This window comes from Bos grunniens, chromosome 28 (assembly GCF_055505025.1).
Source record: "Bos grunniens cultivar Pamir isolate PY7600 chromosome 28, Bosgru_T2T1.0, whole genome shotgun sequence".
Classification (NCBI taxonomy): domain Eukaryota; kingdom Metazoa; phylum Chordata; class Mammalia; order Artiodactyla; family Bovidae; genus Bos; species Bos grunniens.
Genome location: NC_141192.1, coordinates 33,095,018 through 33,111,249, shown reverse-complemented (window position 1 = coordinate 33,111,249; position 16,232 = coordinate 33,095,018). Strand labels below are relative to the sequence as shown.

Sequence of the window (16,232 nt, the reverse complement as noted above, 5' to 3'; positions counted from 1 at the left end):
TATTTCAAATTCTAAAGAACGATGCTGTTAAAAGTGTTGCACTCAATATGCCAGCAAATTCGGAAAACTCAGCAGTCGCTACAGGACTGGAAAAGTTCAGTTTTCATTCCAATTCCAAAGACAGGCAATGCCAAAGAACGTTCAAATTACCATACAATTGCACTCATTCACATGCTACTAATGTAATGCTCAAAATCCTTCAAGCTAGGCTACAGCAGTACTTGTACGGAGAACTTTCAGATGTACCAGCTGGGTTTAGAGAAGGCAGAGGAACGAGAAATCAAATTGCTCACATTCACTGGATCATAGAAAAAGCAAGGGAATTACAGAAAAACATCTACTTCTGCTTCATTGACTATGAGAAAGTCTTTGAATGTGTGGCTCACAGCAAACTGGAAAATTCTTAAAGAGATGGGAATACCAGACCACCTTACCTGTCTCCTGAGAAACCTGTATATGGGTCAAAAATCAACAATTAGAACCTTACATGGAACAGCTAACTAGTTCAAAATTGGCAAAGGAGTACTGAAAGGTTGTTGTTGAATCATGCGAATACACCGGGATTCTTGGCCCCCGGAGAAGAATTCAATCCGGGGCCAGAGACGAGGCTTGATCGCTCAGAGCTTTTGTGTAATAAAGTTTTATTAAAGTATAAAGGACATAGAGAAAGCTTCTGACATAGGCATCAGAAGGGGGCAGAAAGAGTACCCCCCTGCTAGTCTTCAGCTGGATGTTATATAGTCACTAGCAGTCTGTTAATGAAAGAAAGGAATGTCTTACAATTCAGAATGGCACCAGGCCCCTCACCCATAAGATGCGTTTGGGATAATCTTGGCACCAAATGGCTTATCCTGGGCCATAAAATGATTAACTTGAGTCTTGAAGAAGGACAGACCACCATACAAATAGTTTCATTTACATAGATTAGGGGAACAATATCTGAGTATAACATACTGGTTTGTCCAGTAGGTTCTGGGCCAAGAGGCGGAACCGACTTGGAGACAGAGTTTGAGGTAAAGGCATAGTATATTAGCATAGCTTAAGACAAACATTTCCATAAGAAAAAGGCATTGGTTATCTCTAGGCTCAAGAATAGCTAACTTCAGGCCAAACCAGGTGTCATTATGGCAACACAGTATTTTAAGAGAAACCTCCCTTTAAATTTGTATAGAGAAGGAAAAAATATTGCTAGTTTGTTTCCTCCTGCCGCTTAAGAGAGATAAAAATGTCTGACACTTGTAGGCTATTTCCTCCATTTGGAGACCCCTGGCCTTCCTGCCTGTTACCCTCTCATTTTCATCGACTCCAGTCTCCAGGTCCTGGTCTACAAAGACTGTGAAGTTTGTCCCTTCTTCCTCCTTGAGAATTCCAGACCCCTCTCTCCTTGGGGACCCCTAGATTTCCTATCAACCTGCCTAGGAAATGACTCTCTCATTCCCCCCTTTTCTTTTAGGAGAATTATGTTGTCTAGGGAAAAGGGGCATCGTTCTCATTCCATAACTACTTCCGAGCTGACAAGGGGCGTTGTCCCTAAATTGGTGAGGCAACATATTCTCCTAATCCTCATATTGAGGGTATCTGATCCAGAGGCCCCAAATAGTAGCTGGAGGAAGCTACAGCAGTAGCAGGAGTTTGAGCAACCATTTGTAACTTAAAAGCTTTCATGCGGCTAGAAACAAATCCAGTTATACAATTACAGATGCAGGGAGCAAACAGCAAGAACAAAACAACCAGAATTATTGTAATTAAGATAGTTGTCCACCATGGGGAACTAGTTAACGTTTCCCAAAGTGAAGCAATTGAGGCTTCAGGAGTGTCCATGGCCCTAATCATCTTGTTCATGTGGTTAGTAAAATGAGTAACATTCGTGTTCATATCAGGTATATATGTACAGCATTGGGTATGAATAATGGCACAAGTTCCTCCTTGTGCAGCTGTCAGAATATCTAGAGCCAATCTGTTTTGTAAAACCACCTTTCTAATTTGTGTTTGTTCAGCATTAAGAGCTGAAATAGCCTTTTGAGAATCTTGTAATGCCTGTTGAGTAAAATTAGTTAAAGCATCCACTCATAACATAACATCTGTAGTTCCCAAAGAGGGCACAAACGCTGCAGCCAAATAATCATACCAATGAAATACAGACCTTGCCCACCGAGTTTTAAGGTGGGGTAAATTAGCAGGCTTTTCTGGAAGCTCTGAAAATATAAAGCCATGAGTAAAGGCTAGACCCAGGGTGCATCTCTCTATCCAACCAGGGGGGAGCCATGCCCATAGGTAAGAGCCACATATCCAATAAGTCCCGTTTGGAGCAAGCCAGTCCCAATTCGTGCCTGGCCAGACAAAGGGAGAACCTGAACTAGGATTGGAAAACACGGGAATGATTACATTGCATGTTTCCTGAGACAAATATCCCACTTGTTTCCAATCATTGTAATTAAGTTGTTGGCTAACTTTTGGGGACGGCTCTGTTTGTTCCCAGCATATAGAGGCAGTAGATATTAAACGTCCTTTTTCAGGAGTTAGCCATGTAACCTCATCCCATATTTGATAAACGTCAGGTAAAAAACCATTAGATCTAGACCTATTTACCTTTTATGTAGCAAAATAGTCATTGAACCGAGACAATGTATAATCAAAATTAAAAGTCACATTATGTCCATAGTTAGAGTACAAAGTGTTGCACCAGTCCATTTTAGGGTTGGTAGATGTCATCAGATGAAGAAGAGGCATCGCATGTGATTGTTGTCGAAGGTATTCACAGACTTGGAGAAAGTCTTTTCCTTGAAGTGGGGATGTCCACCACAGGAAGCCTTTCACTGACGAAGAGGGGAGCGCTCTGCAGACCCAGCAGTTAGACCGATTGTGGAATGCAGCATAAGAGTGAGCACAGGACAGGAAGACGTTGTCTTGAGGATCCAACGGCAGACTCAGAATATTTGGAGTCAGCAGAAGTAAGCTCACATAGGTTATCAGGCCCATCAAAAAGGTACAAAGTCAGAGCATAGAAAGTAAAGACATAAAATGAAGTCACTTAATTTTGGTCAGGGTGCCACCTCTTAACTCAAGTATGATGTACCCACGAATCAATTCCTGGCACTTTGACAGCTGTGGGAGAGGAAAGAATAACCTGGTAAGGACCTTCCCAGAGAGGCTCGAGGGATGGGCCCCCAGATCCCAATGTTTTTATGAGGACCTCGGTTCCTGGCTCAAATAGAGGCTTGCTTGTCTCGGAGGCTGGGTCAGGAGTCATCTCCCGAAGTTCTGTTAATGCCTGTTGAAAAGCTGAGAGCTGAGTTACATAATTAGTTAATTCCAAGGCTTCAGGGTCTATAACAATGTCTGTGCGTAAGAAAGGCCTTCCATAAATACATTCAAAGGGGGACAGTCCCTCTTTTTTGGGGGTAGTTCGAGCCCTCATTAAAGCTATGGGTAAGACTTTAATCCATTTGTCCTGCGTCTCTTGAGTTAATTTGCGCAGATGCCTTTTGATAATGTCATTAGCTTTTTCAACTTTTCCGGAGGACTGGGGTCTCCAGGAACAGTGTAAGTGATATTCTATTCCTAGAGCTTTAGATACCCCCTGAGTTACAGCAGCTTTAAAGACGGAGCCATTGTCACTCTGAAGGCTCCGTGGCAGCCCAAACCTGGGGATAATTTCATGGATTAAAATCTTTATAACCTCCTTAGCCTGTTCACTACGACAGGGAAAAGCCTCAATCCATCCAGTAAAGGTATCTACCCAAACTTGTAAGCAAGAATATCCATTAGCTTTTGGCATATGAGTAAAATCAATTTCCCAATCCTCTCCAGGATACTTCCCACTTCATTGTAATCAAGATTTTGCTAGCTTTTCAGTCTTTGGGTTATTTTTTTTTTGACAAATCTCACACCTTTTGATAATATTCTTTAAAGTTTTCATTACCTTTTTACCTTCAAACAAACGAGAAACCATTTGGTGAGTACTCTCGGCACCCAAATGAAAACTCTGATGTAAACCCTTAAGAATTTTCCATTGAGCATTTTCAGGAATTATTAATCGTCCATCCTCAGACTGTAACCATCCTTTATCAGTAATCTTTGCTCCTCGTTTCTCATATCTTTCTAATTCTTCCTCAGTATATTGTGGTCTTTCCTGTTCCACAGGACCTGTCCAGATCAAAGGCGTCTGTAGTGAAGGGGTTTCGTAAAGTGCCGCTTTTCTGGCTTGACAGTCAGCCAGATGATTACCTTGGGCTATTTTACTCCCATCCCTGCTGTGCCCTTTGCAGTGCATAACAGCTACTTCTTTAGGACAATATATAGCAGTTAAAAGTCTCTCGATCTCTCTGAAATGCTTAATAGGTTCTCCTGTTGCTGTTTTAAAGTGTCTCTCTTTCCATATTGCAGCATGAGCATGTAAAGTCAAATAAGCATACTTAGAATCTGTGTAGATATTTACCCGCTGCCCTTTGCTTAACTCTAGAGCTCGGGTCAGGGCCACAAGCTCCGCTAACTGAGCACTGGTTCCCTGGGGGAGAGATTTTGCTTCCAAAACCTGTTCAGCAGTCACCATGGCGTAACCTGCTTTACGCTTTCCATCCTGAACAAAAGAACTGCCATCTGTAAATATTTCCATGTCAGGATTGTCTAATGGGGTATCCTTTAGATCCTCCCGAGCTGCATAGTTCAAAGTTAGGAATTGAGAACAATCGTGATCAGGTGTTTCATTTTCCTTCTCAGGAAGGAAAGTGGCAGGATTTAAATTTCCACAAACTTTAAGCTTAGTTACTGGTCCTTCTAACAACAATGACTGATACTTAAGAAGCCTACTGTCTGTCATCCAAATATTAACCTTAGAATTTAAGATTCCACTCACATCATGAGAAGTCAGTACAGTAAGGTTTCGTCCATTAATTATTTTTAAAGCTTCAGGTGCTAATAAAGCCGCTGCCCCAATTACTCTTAGGCAGTGGGGCCACCCACGTGAAACTACATCTAATTCTCTGCTTAGATAAGCAATAGGTTGCTGGTGAGGCCTTCAGGGTTGTGTCAAAACTCCCAATGCCACACCTTTTCTTTCAGTGACAAACAAATTAAATTCTGACCCTGTGGGCAAGCTCAGAGCTGGAGCTTGCAGGAGAGCAATCTGAAGAACCTTAAAAGCCTTTTGAGTTTCTGGAGACCAAACCAGTTTGTTGGTTTGGGCCTGCTGAGTTTCAGCTATAAGTTTATATAAAGGCCAGGCAAGTTCCCCATAACCTGGAATCCAAATGCGACAGTAACCTGTGATTCCCAAAAATCTTCTCAATTGTCTTAAAGTCATAGGTAGGGGGGTGATTTAGTATAGGTTTAATTCTCTCAGGGCCTATGGCCCTAGTCCCTTCTGATATGATTAGGCCCAGATATCTAACTGATTGTTGACAAAGCTGAGCCTTTTCTCTTGATGCCTTGTAACCACAGTCTGCCAGAAAGTTTAAGAAATCTGAGGCTCGCGAACAAGCTTCCTCTGTCTCAGCACAGAGCAAAATATCATCTACATATTGTAACACCACTGCTTCAGAGCTATTAAAGTTTTGTAGATCCCGTGACAAACTTTGTCCGAATAAGTGAGGACTGTCACGAAATCCCTGGGGCAAAACTGTCCAGGTTAATTGAGAAGCTGGCTGCGTAGGGTCTTCAAAGGCAAATAGGAATTGACTTTCTTCCGCCAAAGGCACTGAATAGAAGGCATCCTTTAAATCAATTACTGAGAAATATTTGGCCCGTTCAGGAATTTCAGACAATAGAGTATAAGGATTAGGCACCACGGGGTGTAAAGGAACTACAGCCTCATTTATTATTCGTAAATCTTGAACTAGTCTCCATTTACCATTTGATTTCTTTATACCCAAAATAGGAGTGTTGCAAGGACTGTTACAGGGAATTAATAGTCCCTGCTCCTTTAAATTTTCGATGATGGGTTTTAACCCTTCTTTAACTTCAGGTTTCAGTGGATACTGCTTCTTATGTGGAAATACGTGTGGGTCTTTGAGCTTAACAACTACAGGAATAGCATTTTGTGCTCGACCCACAGATTTTCCGTCAGCCCATACTCTAGGATTTACATTTTGTTCAACTAAAGGGAGAGAAAGGGAGGGCTCCATATTCATGAAAACAGAGGCATGGACCTTGCTCAGCATATCCCTTCCCAAAAGAGGTGAAGGAGATTCTGGCACAATCAGAAACTCGTGTGAAAACGCACAGAATCCCAGTTGCAAGATAAAGAATAACTGAAATAATACCTTTTGGCTCGTCCAGACAGTCCCATTACGGAAGCGGATCAGGAAGAAAGTGGGCCGGGGCTTCAGTAAGCACAGAATAAGTTGCCCCAGTATCTAAAAGGAAATCGACGGATTGGCCCCCCACAACTATTAATACCCGGGGTTCATCAGGTGTAATTAGGACGGGAGCTTGTGTGGGGACCCCCGGGCACCTTCAGTCCTGATTGTCTTGAGAGTCCGACCCAGGAGACCTACGCCTCTGGGGGCAGTCTCTCTTCCAGTGTGGTCCTTTGCAGACCGGACATGGAGCCGGGGGCGGCTTAGATGCCTGAGGGCAATCCCGCTTGAGGTGCCCCTCCTTTCCACAGTAGTAGCAAGCCCATCCCTTTTCACCTGGGCCCCTCTGGGCATTTTTCTCAGGCTGTTTAAGAACGTTCTTCATAGCCATGGCGAAGGCTTCCGCCTTTTTCTTTGTCTTTTTTTGCCTTTTTTTCTTTTTCTCATATTCCCTACCATAACAGACTGTCTGAGCCAGTTGTAACAAAGTATCTAAAGACTGATTTGGTCCATAGGCCTGTTTTAATAGCTTACGGCGGATATCTGGAGCCGACTGAGTGAGAAATCTATCCTTTAAAAAGATCACTTTTCCCTCTTCACTTCTGGGATCAATCTCAGTGAATCTGCGAAGGCCTTCTCTCAGTCTATCTAGGAATTTACCAGGAGCTTCTTTCTCCTGTTCTATATCTGCCAATTTGCCATAGTTTAAAGGCTTAGAACGCGCCTGCCTAAGTCCCTCAAGAATACATCTAACAAAATGACTCTGATCCCATCTTCCTTTAGCTGTGTTGTAGTCCCAGTCTGGTTCTATAGTTGGGACCGCCCGATTCCCAGTGGGGAGGGCCGCTATCTCGTTCTCCCTCTTCCCTACTGATTCATTACCAAGCCACTCGTCTCCATAAGCAACCGCTTTTCCCAAAACTCGAGTCTTTGACTCAGGAGTCAGCGTTTGTCCCAAGATATACATCACATCCTTCCAAGTGAGGTTATAAAGCAAAGTAACACCTTTAAAAGCTCTAATATATTTTTCTGGGTCCTCTAAATAGTCTCCCAGATCCTCCTTGATTCTTTGTATTTTTTGATAAGAAAAAGGCTTATTAACTCTCACAGACTGATTATTTCTCCCGGTGGGTGTTTCATAAAGAGGCAACAGCTTGTGTGGCTGTTTCTCAGTCTCTCTGGCTGCTCTGCGCATATGATCCCAGGGATAGGTTGGAGAAACCTGTTTCTCCTCTTCTCTTTGTCTCCTGTCCTCCATCTCATCTCTTACTTCGATGGTCTGAGTTTCTACTGAAACCATAGTCTGAGGTCGTACTGAGACAGGAGTTGTTTGGACCTCCATGTGGGCAGTTTGAATCCCAGTTTGGAGTCCCCGGTATGGGGGCAAAGTAAGAGGACAGGAGGGAGCTGAAGATTTCACGCCCAAATCTATACCCTTAGGACATAAGTCTGGCATATTTCGCAGAGAGAAAAAGGGCAACACATATGCTACTTCTACCCATTTCCCTTGTTCCTTACAGAACCGGTCTAATTGCAGAACAGTATTATACTTAAGAGACCCTCCAACTGGCCACCGTTCGCCGTCCTCCAGTGGATACCGTGGCCATGCAGTATCACATAGGAAGACCAGGTGTGTCTTCTTTAAGCCCTGGGGATCAAATCTATCCCAGTTTTTCAGGATACAGTTCAAAGGAGTGAGGCTGGAATTGTTAGCTCCCATCTGTAAGAGAGAAAAAAAGCGACCAGCGCCATTTTTTCTACCGGAGGCGTCCCTCCCTGCTCTAGATGGGGGTGTAGACAGACGTTACACCAAAAGCTTTTCCTTCCTGGTCGGACTTAGTCTGTCCCTTACCGACGCAGGCGCCGTACTCGTCCCTCCCGGTTCTACCACCGAGATGGGGTGGGGATGTACCAGGGGTAGACTTGATAGCATCCCTACTTGACGTTCAGCTCTTCACCCTTAACCTTGCTTGCCTCTGATGTCACCCGGGGTGAATCAGAGTAACCTTCCGGAATGCCTCCCAAGCTAAGACTACCGGGGGAAACATTCGTCACCTGAGTGCCTGTGCACGGCCCTGAGTATTTCCTGACCACAATAAGACCGACGCGAACATAAAACTGAGATGTTCTTTCCAAGCATCACCACACCAGTATAACAGCCTCCTCTGATCCACTAAGAGCCGGCATTACCAAAGGAAAAAACCCATTGCAGTCCCAATCTGAGTAACCTTTAACCTCAGAGATGTTCTGGGAGCTAGAGCTCCATCTAGCTTCCGAACTTTCGATTCCTAGCGAGGCTAGACACTTTCTTGACTACCAATCCAAGTTTGGTACAGTACACAGTAACAGTATAGATCACAAGTCCCTTGAAAGTCTATCATCCGATAGATTAGGTTAGTACTTCTAATTCCCAAGGAGTTATGAAATGGTCAAAGAGACCGAAAAGTTTGACCAAGAAAGGAGAGTTCGGTCCACACGCTTTGCCCATTTCTGGTCGGTTCCCGAAGGAGACATTGGGTGCCTCTTGGCATTGGCAGGTCGGTATAACGCCCCGACAGGTTTCTGCCATAAGCCGTATGAGATCACCGTGGAACCGCAGAGCAGGGCCCCTTACTTGCTTCACGCAGGGCATGCCATTCATTCACACATTTACTAACGTGCCATTAGTAAAGCACGGCAAAAAACGTGTTCGCTAAGAGAACAAAGAACTAAAGCTCCAAGCATCCTTACCTTGTCCTGAAGGATCCCGGACAAGCCCCCAAGATGAAAGGCTGTTGTTGAATCACGCAAATACACCGGGATTCTTGGCCCCCGGAGGAGAAGAATTCAATCCGGGGCCAGAGATGAGGCTTGATCGCTTCAGAGCTTTTGTGTAATAAAGTTTAATTTAAGTATAAAGGAGATAGAGAAAGCTTCTGACATAGGCATCAGAAGGGGGCAGAAAGAGTACCCCCCTGCTAGTCTTCAGCTGGATGTTATATAGTCACTAGCAGTCTGTTAATGAAAGAAAGGAATGTCTTAAAATTCAGAATGGCACCAGGCCCCTCACCCATAAGATGCATTTGGGGATAATCTTGGCACCAAATGGCTTATCCTGGGCCATAAAATGATTAACTTGAATCTTGAAGAAGGGCAGACCACCATACAAATAGTTTCATTTACATAGATTAGGGGAACAATATCTGAGTATAACAAACTGGTTTGTCAAGTAGGTTCTGGGCCAAGAGGCGGAACCGACTTGGAGACAGAGTTTGGGGTAAAGGCATAGTATATTAGCATAGCTTAAGACAAACATTTCCATAAGAAAAAGGCATTGGTTATCTCTAGGTTTGAGAATAGTTAACTTCAGGCCAAACCAGGTGTCATTATGGCAACACAGTATTTTAAGAGAAACCTCCCTTTAAATTTGTATAGAGAAGGAAAAAATATTGCTAGTTTGTTTCCTCCTGCCGCTTAAGAGAGATAAAAATGTCTGACACTTGTAGGCTATTTCCTCCATTTGGAGACCCCTGGCCTTCCTGCCTGTTACCCTCTCATTTTCATCGACTCCAGTCCCCAGGTCCTGGTCTACAAAGACTGTGAAAAGTTTGTCCTTTCTTCCTCCTTGAGAATTCCAGACCCCTCTCTCCTTGGGGACCCCTAGATTTCCTATCAACCTGCCTAGGAAATGACTCTCTCAGTACGACAAGGCTGTATATTGTCACCCTGTTTATTTAACTTATATGCAGAGTACATCGTATGAAATGTTGGACTGAATGAGTTACAAGCTGGAATCAAGACTGCCAGGAGAAATATCAACAATTTCAGATATGTAGATGATATCATTCTAATGGTAGAGAAGAGGAACTAAAGAACCTCTTAATGAAGGTAAAATAGGAGGCTGAAAAAGTTAGCTTAAAACTCGGCATTCAAAAACTGAGGTCATGGTATCGGGTCCCACCACTTCATGGCAAATAGAAGGGGAAAATTTTTCTTTTTGGGCTCCAAAATCATTGTGGATGGTGACTGCAGCCATGAAATTAAAAGATGCTTGCTCCTTGGAAGGAGAGTTCTGACAAAACCAGATAGTGTATTAAAAGCAGACATCACTTTGCCATAGTCAGAGCTATGGTTTTTCCAGTAGTCATTACGGATGTGAGAGCTGGTCCATAAAGAAGGCTGAGCACCCAAGAATTGATGCTTTGGAATTGTGGTGGAGAAGAAGAGACTTAAAGGAAATCAAAACAAGTCACTCCAAAAAGAAATAAATCATGAATATTCATTGGAAGGATTCATGCTGAAGCTGAAGCTCCAATACTTTGGTCACCTGATGCAAAATCTTACTCAACCATGATGCTGGGAAAGATTGAAGGAAAAGGAAAGCGGGGCAGCAGAGAATGAGATAATTAGATAGCATCACCAACCCAATGGACATTCATTTAAGCAAACTCCAGGAGATAGTGAAGGATAAGGAAGCCTGGTTGTGCGGCTGTCCACAGGGTCACAAAGAGTCAGACATGACCTAGCAACTGAATAACAACAAAATCAAATATTTAAAGAATTTCCCAAACTCTCCCATAAAATAGCAGAGGAGAGGTGACTTCTTAACTCATGCTATGATACTAGCATTATCCTTGATACAAAAACATCAAAAAAGAAAAAATACAGATGAAAATTCCTTATCTCTATGGAAATAAAAATCCTCAACAAAATACTAGCAAACTATGGAATAAATCCAACACCATATTAAACAAAAAAGACTATACACCATGACTAAGTGGAATTCATTCCAGGAATACAAGTGGTTTAACTTACAGAGTTGCTATCACATACAATTAGCCATCTTGTATATTTTGCAAATTGGTTCATAATAACAGTTGAGAGCAACTTAAAAATAAACTGTACTGATGCATAACATGAAACAGTAGTTGGCATACAAAAGTAATAACATAGATATACTAACTCACAAGTGGGAGTGGTTTTACATGTTTTTAATAAAAATTGTAGTTCAACCAAGAATGTGAAAGTTCTCATTGTTTCTTACTAATGAGAGTTAATCCTTACTAATTGAAGTTAATCCTTCAATACTACAATCTGCTTTAATAATTCCTTATATTAAAATTTCCCAGTTCAAGTTACTAAGTACTATGTTGGCTCTGATCAATACAGAACTGATACCAGGAGTGATCTCAGGAGACACTCACACAAAATGGAATTTTAGGATTGGTTTGGCTCTGCCTTTTGATTTGAGTGCAGTGCTGCTCTCCTTGCCAATGTAATCCATGACATGTAGAAACATCACAATTAATGAATCTACCATGTATGAAGCACTAACTGAAACGTGTGTCTTGCTGGCCCAAGAGGCTACAGAACTTGACTATTGTAGCAATAATGATGAATATAAGGATTGTGGTGTGGAAGAAATTCTTCTGAGTGCCTTTGGGAATTTACAAAGAGGAAATCACAAACTTAGGTCTGTCAGCAAAATCACAGTGTGAGATTTCTCAGCAAAAATCACAGTGTGAGAGCCAGACAATTTCCATGACAGCCCTAAAAGAAGCTCTTATTCATTGCTGCTGTTATGTCTGACACTGATAAAATTCAAACAGACTTCTGTTTCTGGCCAAGGTGGAGTCATCCCATTTTTTACAATTATTCTCTCTTACAATGAAAATATCCTGAACATAATACACCAAGAAACCATAGAAAGTCTCTGAAAGGTGGAAAGAAGGCAAATTGTCTGTGGGACTACCAAGGAATATAGTACCACTAGAGCAATGGTGATGATTTCCACTGGTTTTCTTGTTCCCTCTTATACATCTCAGACAGAGTACTGCAGAAGCCTGAAAATAAAACAAAAGCCAAGCTTTTTCCCTCTAGCCAAAGGGCCAAGAAAAGAGTTGCCTAACAGAACCCACTCACCCACTTTGTGCTGTGTGGTAGCAGACGATGGTGCTCTGATTCCCCTACTCATCCACCATTCCTTCCTAGTCAAAGTAGGCAGTGTTTCAGTTTCCCCTGCTGGGTCATGCAACACAAGCAGGGATGTGAATTTCCATCTCTGCTCAACAAGAAGCAGAAGGTTCTCTGATTAAGCCACCACAGAAGTGTCAATGGGACTGAGCCAGGAGCTGATTTTTCATCTCTCACCTAGTGGAAGCAAATGGTATTTGGATTCTTCTGCAAAGGCAATGACAGAGGAGTCCTGTGGTGACCTAAGCCTCTCTGATCCCTAGCCTCCCTGATTCCTGTGCTGACCTAAGCCTCACTGATCCGACTGAGCAAGGTAATACAACTCAGCACTCCACTTTCTTTCCATCTTTAGTATCAGTGAGGCCCAGTGGGTAGCTGAACCTATTTAGTGACCTGGCAGCAATGAGATTAAATAAGGCAATATAAGGGAGGGCTGGTCTGTAATTTGGTGCCTCCAACCACCTAATGTCAGGGGAGCCCAGTGAGCAGCTAAGTTTCTACCCCCACTGGCAACAATGAGGCAGAGCAAGTGATTCAAGGGAGAGCTAGTTGACACTCCACTTCCCATTTCTGTAGTGTCAGGTGGCCCAGGAGAAGCTGAGCCTCCACAACTCAGCATCAAAAAAGAAGAACTATGGGTGGAAGGCAGGTACTGAGCTACCTTGTTTTCCTGGTATCAGCGAGGCCCAGCAGGGAGCTGAGCTTACATGCACAACTGGAGACAATGAGATGGTGTGAGTCAGGGCCCTTTCTCTCAAGGAAGATGTCAATGAGACTGAGGCAGGGACTGACAATGTATCCCACCCATCTACAACAAGGCAAAGTGAGTCAGAACTCCACTTTTTCCAGGGTAGTATCAGCAAAGCCCAGCGAGAAGCAAAACATATACTTCCAACCAGGTTTTCATGTTGCAGCTAAACAATGGGACTGCCTATTTAAAAAGAAAATGAAATAGGTCCAATTGTCCTGAAATATAATATCTCAAGTGTCCAGGCTACAATTGCAAATCTCTCATCATACCAATACCTAGGACAATAACAACTTGAATGAAAAAAAGACAGACACCAACATTGAGAGGAATTAAATACTGGAATGGTCTGATTGGGATTTTAAAGCAGCTATCAATCATCAAAATTACAAATATGCCTGAAACCCAATGAAAAAAATAGAAAAACCTCAGCAAAGAGATAAAAGTTAAGAGAGGGAGAGAGGGAGGAACAGGGAGAAAGACAGAGAAAGGGAGAGAGAGAGAGAGAAGAATATGGAAATTAGAGAACTGAAAAAATTCAATAACTAAATTTTGTAAATAGCTGTGTGGGATCAATAGTAAAGTGGAAATTAAAAGGACAGAATCAGTGAATCTGAGATCAATAGAGTTTATTCAGTTGACATTAAAAAAATGAACAGAGTCTCAGGATCTCTGAGATAACAATAAAAGAGCTAACATTCCTGAAGAAGAGGAGAGCGAGAGGAACTGAAAAAGTACTTAAAGAAATAATGGCTGAAGCTTTCATAAATTGGAGGGGGGGGGGGGGGAATTAAGCCATAATCATAAAATAAACTGGGCAAATCTCAAATAAGCCTGAAGAAATCCATACCAAGTTACATCATAATTAAACTTAAAATAAAAATCTATAGACAAAGAAAAAACCTTGAAAGCAGACAGAGAAAAAAGACACTTGGAAATTTACTGTCATTTGAATTGATATTCTCCTTAAATAATAGAGATGAAAGGAGAAACAGATGAATCCACAATTATATTAATAGTTCAAGACTTCAACACCCCACTCTTAGAACTACTAAACAGTAAATCAGTAACAATACAGAAGAACAACACAGTCAACTAACAGGACCTAAGTGACATATATAAAACACTCTACTCAAAATCAACAGAATATATATATTTTTCAAGTACCAAAGAAACATTCACTATGAGAAACCATACTGAGTCATAAAATAAGTTCATAAAATTTAAAATTACTGAAATTATACAGAGTATTCTCTCTGATCACAATGTAATAAAACTTGAAATCAATAACAGAAAGACAACAGGAAAATCTCTGAACACTTGAAAATTTTAACAATATATCTAAATAACAGTTGATAAAAGAGGTAGTCTCAAAGGAAAATTTAAAAATATACAGAACTGAATGAAAATGAAAATACAGCCTATCAAAATATTTGAGACAGTTAAAGCACTGGTGTGAGAAGTTTATAGCACCAAATGCTTATTTCAGGAACAAGGCAAGATCTCAAATCAATTATGTTAGTTTCTACTCCAAGAAACTTAAGAAAAAGAAGAACAAAATATACCCACAGTAAGTAGACAAAGGAAATACTGAAGATAGAGCAGAAATCAATGAAATTGAAAACTGGAAAGCAACAGAGAATATCAATGAAAGAAAAAGTTGGTGCCTCAGAAAAATCAATAGAACGGGTAAACCTCCAGCAAGACTGACAAAGATAAAAATAGACATAAAACATCAATGTGAGTAAAGAAACAGGGACTTTCACTATAGCTCATTTACTCACTAAAATGATAATAAGAGAATACTGTGAACAACTTTATAAGCATAAATTCAAAAACTTAGAAAAAATAGATCAATTTCTCAAAAACAACAAACTTACAAAATTCGACCAAGATGAAATAGACATCTGAAGAGTCCTATAGCCATTTTTTAAAATTGAATTTGTACTTTTAAAAATCTCCTTAAAAAAGAGGATGCCAGGCCCACTGAAGAATTCTATGAAAATTTTAAAGAAGAATTCATTTCAATTATATACAATCTTGTTCAGAAACAGAATACTTCTCACCTCATTTTATGACATCTGTATTATTCTGATATCAATATCAAATCAAGACAGTACAAAACTAAAACTATAGACAAGTATTTCACATGAACTTAGATGCAAAAATCCTCAGCAAAATACTATCAAACTGAATCCAATGATGTATAAAAAGAATTATACACCATAATCAAGTGGAGTTTATTCTAGGTTTGGAAGGCTGGTTCAGATAAAAAAATCAATCAGTGACATTCACCATATCAACAGGCTAAAGAAGAAAAGTCATATGATCATATCTGACTCAGAAAAAGCATCTAATCAAATCCAACATTTACTCATGATATAAAAATAAAAACTTTCAGGAAACTAGGAGTAGAGGGGAACTTCATCTTGATTATCTACAAAACATCCTACATTTAACATCACAGTTAGTGTTGAGGGACTGAATGTTTTCCTCCTAAAATCAGGAACATCATCATTCACCATGCTTATTCATTCAGCATAATACTGGAAGTACTAGATGGTACAATAAAGCATACATATAGATACACAAGCTATAAAAGGCATACAGTTTGGGAGGAAAAAGAAATAAAATTATCCCTGTTTGCAAATGACATTGTATATTGTATATAGTCTACGTAGAAAATCCCAAGGATCTATAGAAATCTTTGAGAATTAATAAGCAAGAACAAAAAGGATCATAGGGTGCAAAACCTATCACATTTTCATATACTAACTAGGAGCATATGGGAACTGAACTGAAAAACACAATACCGTTTACAATTACTCCATAGAAAATTAAATTCAGGTGTAAATGTAAAGCTAGCAACTTATGAAAGAAAACCAAAAGTATAAACAAATGGAAAGGCAGAACTTGTTAGGCACAAAATAGGAAAGGTGGTTGTTGACTGTGTACTAGGAATGAGGACTGAAACAAGCATCTTGAATTACAATTTTGTTATTTGTTCTTTACTTCATATGGGACAAGAAATCTTGGTGGCTCAGATGGTAAAGAATCTGCCTGCAATGCAGGAGACTGGCATTTGATCCCTGTGTCAGGAAGATCCCCTGGTGAAGGAAATGGCAACCCACTTCCTTGGGTTTTCTTGCCTGGAGAATTTCATGGACAGAGAAGACTGGCAGGCTACAGTCCATGGGGTCTTAAAGAGTCAGACACAACTGAGCGATTAACAACAA

General features: G+C 41.1%; 1 protein-coding gene across 5 annotated transcripts; it reads right to left on the bottom strand.

The window, feature by feature from the left end:
• Window positions 1–624: 624 nt before the first annotated feature.
• LOC147343110 (uncharacterized) lies at window positions 625–14,829 on the bottom strand. 5 transcript variants are annotated; one of them, XR_015156655.1, is made up of 5 exons: window positions 12,426–14,829; window positions 12,043–12,118; window positions 9,027–9,161; window positions 3,194–3,271; window positions 625–3,105 (listed from the first exon to the last, which is right to left on the bottom strand). XR_015156655.1 is itself a non-coding variant. In XM_086381489.1 (2 exons), exon 1 carries the CDS (start codon window positions 8,014–8,016, stop codon window positions 6,454–6,456), a length of 1,563 nt encoding a protein of 520 aa, XP_086237615.1. In that variant the 3' UTR covers window positions 625–3,105; window positions 3,194–6,453. The 5 variants fall into 5 exon arrangements, 1 of the variants encoding a protein (XP_086237615.1); XR_015156656.1 differs by lacking the exon at window positions 3,194–3,271; XR_015156654.1 differs by lacking the exons at window positions 625–3,105; window positions 3,194–3,271 and having other exon boundaries at window positions 9,154–9,290; window positions 12,426–14,826.
• Between the last annotated feature and the right edge of the window lie 1,403 nt (window positions 14,830–16,232).

Coding starts and splice junctions, on each gene's coding strand:
- LOC147343110 (XM_086381489.1), bottom strand. CDS start 8,016: ATGGGAGCTAACAATTCCAGCCTCACTCCTTTGAACTGTATCCTGAAA.